Source organism: Squalius cephalus (genome assembly GCF_949319135.1).
Source record: "Squalius cephalus genome assembly, chromosome: 14".
In the NCBI taxonomy this organism is placed as follows: Eukaryota; Metazoa; Chordata; class Actinopteri; order Cypriniformes; family Leuciscidae; genus Squalius; species Squalius cephalus.
The window spans coordinates 30,679,131-30,690,208 of NC_137135.1; the positions used below are offsets into that span (position 1 = coordinate 30,679,131).

General features: G+C 37.8%; 1 protein-coding gene across 1 annotated transcript; it reads left to right on the forward strand.

Moving 5' to 3' along the window:
* Positions 1-364: 364 nt before the first annotated feature.
* smu1a (SMU1 DNA replication regulator and spliceosomal factor a) lies at positions 365-10,582 on the forward strand. The gene is made up of 12 exons (XM_079893471.1): positions 365-488; positions 1,322-1,532; positions 1,643-1,795; positions 3,511-3,621; positions 3,734-3,862; positions 3,941-4,060; positions 4,156-4,272; positions 9,095-9,222; positions 9,298-9,424; positions 9,545-9,712; positions 9,828-9,980; positions 10,216-10,582. The coding sequence occupies exons 1-12, from the start codon at positions 463-465 to the stop codon at positions 10,312-10,314; spliced, it is 1,542 nt and encodes a 513-aa protein (XP_079749597.1). The 5' UTR covers positions 365-462; the 3' UTR covers positions 10,315-10,582.
* The last annotated feature ends 496 nt before the right edge of the window (positions 10,583-11,078 follow it).

Consider the following 11,078-nt stretch of genomic DNA (forward strand, 5'->3'; position numbering starts at 1 on the left):
ATTGTTGATAAAATTGTTTGTTAATTGCAAAATTGAGATTCAAGTTCAAATTCAGGTTCAAGTTGGGTCATGTACCAGTGCTGTTCCCGTTATGTCTTTTAAATGTCCTATATTCCCTATATAAATTATCTAAATACCTTTTTTTTAATGTTTGTTTTTTTTAATCATTATTAAATGAGTCTCTTACGGTGTTACTGCATGGTTTCACTGAATCGCTCTATAAAACATTTAATTATCAAATTAAGATTTGTGAATATGAAATTTAATCTTTTTATAATTTCAAAACAAATAGTTTGTCGTCATTGTCTGTGGAATATCTGGTGACGGATGTTTTTGAAGCCGCTAGGTGTCGCTGTTTGAGTTTAGTTCAGATGAACTCAGAGCCGTAGAAGAAGACGTGTGTGTCGTTCCTGTGTCTTCAGCCTCTCTCTTTCCGCACAGAAATAGTAGCATTTTTCAATCATGTCTATTGAAATAGAGTCAGCAGAGTAAGTAAACAAAATTGTGTGTTTCAAAACATGACATGAATGCATAATTGTGTAATTTAAACGAGCACAATTTTTGCAGGCTGATTTTTGCACCGTTTAGGTGTTGGGCTGTTTCTCTGGCTAACTGTGTTAGCATTATGAGGAGATTAGGTTTTGCACAAAGTTTATATATTAGGTAGTTTTTCTCTTTTATATTTTGGTATTTAAAGTATTGAAGCTCAGCCTGCTTAGTATTTTGTCCGGTTTTAGTTGCAAAAACAGCTCTAGATTTCTCTGTTTTTATTTAATTAGAAACAAACAGACCATTTGCAATACCTTTTGATTTATGCAATTTTAGAAGAACAATGTAGTGTTATGTTGTAGATATCATATGTGTATTTTTTGCAATATTACAATACAGTGATATGTTATATATATATATATATATATATATATATATATATATATATATATATATATATATATATATATATACACACACATACTGTATTGTAATATTGCAAAAAAATACACATATATTATATATATATATATATATATATATATATATATATATATATATATATATATAGAGTGTATTTTTTTGCAATATTACAATACAGTATGTGTATTTATATATATATATATATATATATATATGTATGTATGTGTATATGTGTGACTGTGTATATAAATATAAATATATATATATATATGTATGTATGTATATGTTATGTTCCTAGACATTGCTGTTTTATTTATTTATATTTTGGTGAAAAAAGCGCTAATATAAACACTCACTACTGTCTTTCAAGTAACTCTTACTGAAATGCCTTTTTGTCATGTTTCTCCAGCGTGATCCGTCTGATCATGCAGTACCTGAAGGAAAACAACTTGCATAAGACTTTAGTGACACTCCAGGAGGAGACGACAGTGTCCCTCAACACGGTGGACAGTATTGAGAGTTTTGTGGCCGATATCAATAGCGGTCACTGGGACACTGTACTTCAGGCTATACAGTCCCTCAAACTCCCTGACAAGACCCTCGTTGACCTTTACGAACAGGTGAGAGGCAGAGAAAGTCAGGACTTTTATAAGTCAGTTTTAGGTTTGGAACCCTGATTGATCAGTGAATAATTGGACACATCATAAGTATTTTTTTGGTCTTTTTACAGGTCGTTCTTGAGCTGATTGAGCTCCGAGAGTTGGGAGCTGCCAGATCTTTGTTGAGGCAGACGGACCCCATGATCATGCTCAAACAAACCCAACCTGAGCGATACATCCACCTGGAGAACCTTCTGGCTCGCTCATACTTTGACCCCAGAGAGGTGATGGAGCTGAAACAACGCACTGAAAACACTGTGTCATGAGCTGTTTGTGTGAACGCACTTTGCTCTGAAACATGCAACAGACATTATAATTATTTAATTAAATCACAGCCTTTTGTAATTTGTTAAATTACTGTCATATCAAGATTTTGATTTTAGTTCCTTTGACAGATAAAAGCAGTTAAAACACAACATTAGAGAGCTTTTATATTATGATAATTGTAAAAATATTTTCGGTTCTTTATGAAACCGATGGGCCCCAGGCTTCTCTTCAGTACACTATAATATTGTCACTGTTGGGCAGAAACCTTGCATCTCCGTATTTCTATTTTTTTCATGAATCATTACTATTGGTCACCCTTTACGTTTTTTCTGTGGGTTTTTGCAAATATCTAACCAATGAAAAGTATGAAAAAGAGCTTGTGACCCACTGGATCCTCAAACTGTCGGTAAAACCTTATAATTCCACCCAGCCTCTATTGTGAATGAAGTGCCGCATACATTTTGGACTGTTTCTGCTTTGCAATGCAAAAAATCATCTTTTGGAAATTGAACTTAATGCCTTAATTTAAAAAATTAGGAAAAATCCAACCTTTTAGGACACCAATTTTCTTTGTGAATGAATAATGTATCGTAAATAAATAAATGTTCTTCCTTAAAATACATGGTGCATAAGTGTGTACACCCCTATGTTAAATTCCCATAGAGGCAGGCAGATTTTTATTTTTAAGTATTTTGTTTTTATTAATTTTTAGGATACTATGCATCCTGATAAAGTTCCCTTGGCCTTTGGAATTAAAATAGCCCCACATCATCACATAGCCTTCACCATACCTAGAGATTGGCATGGAGTACTTTCCATAAGATCATCTCTCAATGCAAATCAAACCAGCTATTAGGCTAACTGAAATAAAACCATGCCAATCTCTAGGTATGGTGAAGGCTATGTGATGATGTGGGGCCATTTTAATTCCAAAGGCCAAGGGAACTTTATCAGGATGCATAGTATCCTGGATCCATGAAGTAACTGGCCTTTAAAAATAAAAATCTGCCTGCCTCTATGGGAATTTAACATAGGGGTGTCCAAACTTATGCACCCTGTATTTTAAGGAAGAACATTTATTTATTTACGATAAATTATTCATTCACAAAGAAAATTGCTGTCCTTAAAGGTTGGATTTTTCCTAATTTTTTTAATTAAGGCATTAAGTTTTTAAATTTTTTATTCCTCTTTTTAGTCAACTTTAGCATGGGTGTCTAAACTTATGCATAGCACTGTATATAAAATGCTAATGTTTTATGTATTTGAGGTGCGGAGAAGAGTGTCTTGATCATTTGTCATGTCACTCCCCACTTGTTGTTGAATTATAGCCAGTAATGTCTTAAATAGCCTGTGCATATAACTTCATTGTTAATAACATGAGATTTTGGCCAAATGAGACACAGCTGAGCAGCCACTTAGCTACAATAAACTTTATAACCTGTAAGTTGCTGAAAACGTAATGTACAGCCGTTCTTATTACAGAAAAAAAAACAGGTCTGACATTCGCTGGTCAAAAAACAACACATTATTTAATTATTTAAAAAATATATAGTGTTTTTTTTTTTCTTCCTTTTCCTGAAAAGTAGCAGTTTTGAACATACAAGATTTCCCTGATAGCAACAATAGTCACCTCCATTCTGGATGATTTGTGACCTGCTATGTTTATTTGTAGGCCTATCCTGACGGCAGCAGTAAGGAGAAGCGTAGAGCAGCCATAGCTCAGGCTCTCGCTGGTGAGGTCAGTGTGGTACCGCCGTCCCGTCTGATGGCTCTGCTTGGACAGGTGAGCAAAACTTCCCTTCATCATGTTACCGTACACTGATCTGAGAATTACACTTAAAAGAATAGTTTATATTACTATATTTGATGGTAATTGTCTGTTTCTCTCTCTGAAGTCTCTGAAGTGGCAGCAGCATCAGGGTCTTCTGCCTCCTGGTATGACCATTGATTTGTTCAGAGGTAAAGCAGCTGTGAAGGATGTAGAGGAGGAGCGATTCCCCACACAGCTGGCCAGACACATCAAGGTACACTGACCAGCCTCTGTCCTCAACAGTGACAAAAGATGAATTTGTCTCTCACCTTTTTGTTTTGTTTTTTTGTAGTTTGGTCAGAAGTCTCATGTTGAGTGTTCGCGCTTCTCTCCGGATGGCCAGTATCTGGTCACTGGATCTGTGGATGGATTTATTGAAGTATGGAACTTCACTACTGGAAAAATCAGAAAGGTCTGTGAATCTACCCTGAGACTTATTTATCTGCGTTTGTAATAACGGTTTATGTACATGTTTTTCATAATGGATCATGTGTCTCTGTTGGACAGGATCTGAAGTATCAGGCTCAGGATAACTTCATGATGATGGATGACGCAGTGCTGTGCATGTCTTTCAGTCGGGACACTGAGATGTTGGCCACAGGAGCCCAAGACGGCAAGATTAAGGTCTCATACACACTTTATTGAAATCGGACAAATAAATAAAACCATTATTATAGGGTTAGTTCACCCAAAAATGAAAATTCTGTCATCAATTACTCAACCCACAAGACTTTCATTTGTCTTCAGAACACAAATGAAGATATTTTTAATGAAATCTGACAGATTTCTGTCCCTCTATTGAAAGTCTGTTGACCCAAAACTCTAACTGTTCAAAATATTCATAAAGAGATTGTAAAATAGATCCATATGAATCTAATGGTTGTCCAAGTCGTCTTAAGACACATACTTGCTTGACGCGAGACATTCTCATGTTGCGCAACACGTTTGAGCTTCCGCAAGAACCAATGAAGTTCATTCTAGTTACGCAACTCGTTTGAGCTTCCGCAAGAACCAATGAAGTTCATTCTAGTTACGCAACACGTTTGAGCTTCCGCAAGAACCAATGAAGTTCATTCTAGTTACGCAACTTGTTTGAGCTTCCGCAAGAACCAATGAAGTTCATTCTAGTTACGCAACACGTTTGAGCTTCAGCAAGAACCAATGAAGTTCATTCTAGTTACGCAACACGTTTGAGCTTCCGCAAGAACCAATGAAGTTCATTCTAGTTACGCAACTCGTTTGAGCTTCCGCAAGAACCAATGAAGTTCATTCTAGTTACGCAACACGTTTGAGCTTCAGCAAGAACCAATGAAGTTCATTCTAGTTACGCAACACGTTTGAGCTTCCGCAAGAACCAATGAAGTTCATTCTAGTTACGCAACTCGTTTGAGCTTCCGCAAGAACCAATGAAGTTCATTCTAGTTACGCAACACGTTTGAGCTTCCGCAAGAACCAATGAAGTTCATTCTAGTTACGCAACTCGTTTGAGCTTCCGCAAGAACCAATGAAGTTCATTCTAGTTACGCAACACGTTTGAGCTTCCGCAAGAACCAATGAAGTTCATTCTAGTTACGCAACTCGTTTGAGCTTCCGCAAGAACCATTGAAGTTCATTCTAGTTACGCAACACGTTTGAGCTTCAGCAAGAACCAATGAAGTTCATTCTAGTTACGCAACACGTTTGAGCTTCTGCAAGAACCAAAGTTCATTCTTGTTACGCAACACGTTTGAGCTTCTGCAAGAACCAATGAAGTTCATTCTAGTTACGCAACTCGTTTGAGCTTCCGCAAGAACCAATGAAGTTCATTCTAGTTACGCAACACGTTTGAGCTTCCGCAAGAACCAATGAAGTTCATTCTAGTTACGCAACTCGTTTGAGCTTCCGCAAGAACCAATGAAGTTCATTCTAGTTACGCAACTCGTTTGAGCTTCCGCAAGAACCAATGAAGTTCATTCTAGTTACGCAACACGTTTGAGCTTCCGCAAGAACCAATGAAGTTCATTCTAGTTACGCAACACATTTGAGCTTCTGCAAGAACCAATGAAGTTCATTCTAGTTACGCAACACGTTTGAGCTTCTGCAAGAACCAATGAAGTTCATTCTAGTTACGCAACTCGTTTGAGCTTCCGCAAGAACCAATGAGGTTCATTCTAGTTACGCAACTCGTTTGAGCTTCCGCAAGAACCAATGAAGTTCATTCTAGTTACGCAACACATTTGAGCTTCTGCAAGAACCAAAGTTCATTCTAGTTACGCAACACGTTTGAGCTTCCGCAAGAACCAATGAGGTTCATTCTAGTTACGCAACTCGTTTGAGCTTCCGCAAGAACCAATGAGGTTCATTCTAGTTACGCAACACATTTGAGCTTCCGCAAGAACCAATGAAGTTCATTCTAGTTACGCAACTCGTTTGAGCTTCCGCAAGAACCAATGAGGTGCATTCTAGTTACGCAACACATTTGAGCTTCCGCAAGAACCAATGAGGTTCATTCTAGTTACGCAACACATTTGAGCTTCCGCAAGAACCAATGAAGTTCATTCTAGTTACGCAACTCGTTTGAGCTTCCGCAAGAACGAATGAAGTTCATTCTAGTTACGCAACACATTTGAGCTTCCGCAAGAACCAATGAAGTTCATTCTAGTTACGCAACTCGTTTGAGCTTCCACAAGAACCAATGAAGTTCATTCTAGTTACGCAACACATTTGAGCTTCCGCAAGAACCAATGAAGTTCATTCTAGTTACGCAACTCGTTTGAGCTTCTGCAAGAACCAATGAAGTTCATTCTAGTTACGCAACACGTTTGAGCTTCTGCAAGAACCAATGAAGTTCATTCTAGTTACGCAACTCGTTTGAGCTTCTGCAAGAACCAATGAAGTTCATTCTAGTTACGCAACTCGTTTGAGCTTCCGCAAGAACCAATGAAGTTCATTCTAGTTACGCAACTCGTTTGAGCTTCTGCAAGAACCAATGAAGTTCATTCTAGTTACGCAACTCGTTTGAGCTTCTGCAAGAACCAATGAAGTTCATTCTAGTTACGCAACTCGTTTGAGCTTCTGCAAGAACCAATGAAGTTCATTCTAGTTACGCAACTCGTTTGAGCTTCCGCAAGAACCAATGAAGTTCATTCTAGTTACGCAACACGTTTGAGCTTCCGCAAGAACCAATGAAGTTCATTCTAGTTACGCAACAAGTTTGAGCTTCCACAAGAACCTATGAAGTTCATTCTAGTTACGCAACGCGTTTGAGCTTCCACAAGAACCAATGAAGTTCATTCTAGTTACGCAACAAGTTTGAGCTTCCACAAGAACCAATGAAGTTCATTCTAGTTACGCAACAAGTTTGAGCTTCCACAAGAACCAATGAGGTTCATTCTAGTTACGCAACACATTTGAGCTTCCGCAAGAACCAATGAAGTTCATTCTAGTTACGCAACACATTTGAGCTTCCGCAAGAACCAATGAAGTTCATTCTAGTTACGCAACAAGTTTGAGCTTCTGCAAGAACCAATGAAGTTCATTCTAGTTACGCAACACATTTGAGCTTCAGCAAGAACCAAAGAAGTTCATTCTAGTTACGCAACTCGTTTGAGCTTCCACAAGAACCAATGAAGTTCATTCTAGTTACGCAACAAGTTTGAGCTTCTGCAAGAACCAATGAAGTTCATTCTAGTTACGCAACACGTTTGAGCTTCAGCAAGAACCAAAGAAGTTCATTCTAGTTACGCAACTCGTTTGAGCTTCCACAAGAACCAATGAAGTTCATTCTAGTTACGCAACACGTTTGAGCTTCAGCAAGAACCAATGAGGTTCATTCTAGTTACGCAACACATTTGAGCTTCCGCAAGAACCAATGAAGTTCATTCTAGTTACGCAACACATTTGAGCTTCCGCAAGAACCAATGAAGTTCATTCTAGTTACGCAACAAGTTTGAGCTTCTGCAAGAACCAATGAAGTTCATTCTAGTTACGCAACACGTTTGAGCTTCAGCAAGAACCAAAGAAGTTCATTCTAGTTACGCAACTCGTTTGAGCTTCCACAAGAACCAATGAAGTTCATTCTAGTTACGCAACAAGTTTGAGCTTCTGCAAGAACCAATGAAGTTCATTCTAGTTACGCAACACGTTTGAGCTTCAGCAAGAACCAAAGAAGTTCATTCTAGTTACGCAACTCGTTTGAGCTTCCACAAGAACCAATGAAGTTCATTCTAGTTACGCAACACGTTTGAGCTTCAGCAAGAACCAATGAGGTTCATTCTAGTTACGCAACACATTTGAGCTTCCGCAAGAACCAATGAAGTTCATTCTAGTTACGCAACACATTTGAGCTTCCGCAAGAACCAATGAAGTTCATTCTAGTTACGCAACAAGTTTGAGCTTCTGCAAGAACCAATGAAGTTCATTCTAGTTACGCAACAAGTTTGAGCTTCAGCAAGAACCAATGAGGTTCATTCTAGTTACGCAACACATTTGAGCTTCCGCAAGAACCAATGAAGTTCATTCTAGTTACGCAACACATTTGAGCTTCCGCAAGAACCAATGAAGTTCATTCTAGTTACGCAACAAGTTTGAGCTTCTGCAAGAACCAATGAAGTTCATTCTAGTTACGCAACACGTTTGAGCTTCCGCAAGAACCAATGAAGTTCATTCTAGTTACGCAACTCGTTTGAGCTTCCGCAAGAACCAATGAAGTTCATTCTAGTTACGCAACACGTTTGAGCTTCCGCAAGAACCAATGAAGTTCATTCTAGTTACGCAACTCGTTTGAGCTTCCGCAAGAACCAATGAAGTTCATTCTAGTTACGCAACACGTTTGAGCTTCCGCAAGAACCAATGCAGTTCATTCTAGTTACGCAACACGTTTGAGCTTCTGCAAGAACCAATGAAGTTCATTCTAGTTACGCAACAAGTTTGAGCTTCCACAAGAACCAATGAGGTTCATTCTAGTTACGCAACAAGTTTGAGCTTCCACAAGAACCGATGAGGTTCATTCTAGTTACGCAACACGTTGGAGCTTCCACAAGAACCAATGAGGTTCATTCTAGTTAAGCAACACGTTTGAGCTTCCGCAAGAACCAATGAAGTTCATTCTAGTTACGCAACAAGTTTGAGCTTCAGCAAGAACCAATGAGGTTCATTCTAGTTAAGCAACACGTTTGAGCTTCCGCAAGAACCAATGAAGTTCATTCTAGTTACGCAACAAGTTTGAGCTTCCACAAGAACCAATGAAGTTCATTCTAGTTACGCAACACATTTGAGCTTCCGCAAGAACCAATGAAGTTCATTCTAGTTACGCAACACATTTGAGCTTCCGCAAGAACCAATGAAGTTCATTCTAGTTACGCAACACGTTTGAGCTTCCGCAAGAACCAATTCTGAGCAGGATGAAAATGTCATTTGTTTTTACAGTAGGAAGGCTGATGTATTTATTATTTTGCTGTTTGTCCAGGTATGGAAGATTCAGAGCGGTCAGTGTCTGCGGCGGTTTGAGCGCGCTCACAGTAAAGGCGTCACCTGCCTCAGCTTCAGTAAAGACAGCACTCAGATTCTCTCCGCGTCCTTCGACCAGACCATCAGGTGAGCGTCTGTTACCACTGTCCTCAGCTTTCACAAAAACCACAGCAAAATTAACTTGTGTTTGTTTCTAAATAGGATTCATGGGTTAAAATCAGGCAAGTCTTTGAAGGAGTTCAGAGGTCATACTTCATTTGTAAATGAAGCCACACTTACTCCTGACGGACACCACGTCATTAGCGCCTCATCTGATGGAACTGTGAAGGTAATGTTGTTGAAATTATTACCTATTTAGTCAAGTCTTTTCTCAAATCTCTCATGTAAAGATCTCATAAAATGTAAAGGTGAATATCAAACTTCTGGCTTTGTATTTCCTTTCTCCCAGATCTGGAACGTGAAGACCTCAGAATGCACCAGCACATTTAAGTCTCTAGGCACCTCTGCGGGAACAGACATCACTGTTAACAATGTCATCCAGCTCCCCAAAAACCCAGAGCATTTTGTTGTGTGTAACCGATCCAACACTGTTGTCATCATGAACATGCAAGGCCAGGTGAGGATGTCAAGACTCATGAATGCTAATGAAAGAGATGACAGAATTGAAATTATGTGTCCGTCTGTGCATTATGAATCTCTGAGAACTCTCCTTATGTTTTTTCCTGTTGCAGATTGTGAGGAGTTTCAGCTCTGGTAAGAGAGAGGGAGGTGATTTTGTGTGCTGTACTCTGTCTCCACGTGGCGAGTGGATCTACTGTGTCGGAGAGGACTTTGTGCTTTACTGTTTCAGCACAGTCACAGGCAAACTAGAGAGAACCTTGACCGTAAGCCCTCTTTCAGTCCATCTTTCTCCTCATTCATTCATAAAAAGAAAAAAAGTAATAATTAGTATTGTTTTAAAATATTTAAAAAAATCTTTTCCATCCCAAAAATTGATATAGTATAAAACATTTATTTTTAATATTTATTTCAAAAATATTTATGTAAAAAAAAAAAAATCACATTGAACATGCACAAAAGGATTTGTAGATGCTGATTATTTTATCTGTGTCTTGACAGGTTCATGAGAAGGATGTTATTGGCATTGCCCACCACCCACACCAGAATTTAATCTCCACATACAGTGAGGATGGGCTCCTCAAACTCTGGAAGCCATAACAACAGATGTGGCATCGAGATGCTGATCCTGATTAGATGGGGCGGGAGAATACAATTAGAATACGTTGCCTATTTTTAACCCTTTGTGTATATACCTGTTTTTTTAAGTGCAGTGGATAACTTTTTCATTTTTTTCTACAGTGTCAAATTTGGCTAATGGAAGCATCTGTAATTTATAGTAACAAGTTTTTTTGATCCAACAATAGATCTTTTTTATTTGTTTTTTCTTGTAATTGTTTTCTCTGTCCATTAAAAATCATTTGACTGCAAGTAGTTGTATCTGTTTACTGTTGAAAAGCTAGAGATGTAGATTGTTTTAAAAAAAATAGCCTAACCAATATTTGTGATTCTCAAGTGACATTAAAATTTGTAATCATAAAAATATTTTCATGTTGAAATACACAAAGACAGCAACTTAAATATTTGATATTATTAATCAAATTTGTTTAGTGTTTTTCTAAGTGCCATGAACGAAGGCCAGTATCATTGATTGCAATACTGAGAATTAGCAATTATAGCCATTCAACATTAGAGGAAAATTATAAACCAGGTCTTCAGATTCATGCAAAGTCAAACTGATCAAATTTATTTTAACCTGACAAAAGTAACATTGGTTAGTTAAGAATAGATTATGGGGCTTGATAAGACATTAAAAATAAGAGATTTGTATTAATGATAAAAAAAATAATTTGCACTGATTCTCATACTGAATATATGTCTAATACTCTATATACCAAAAATAAGACCAAATATAATTGATTGTA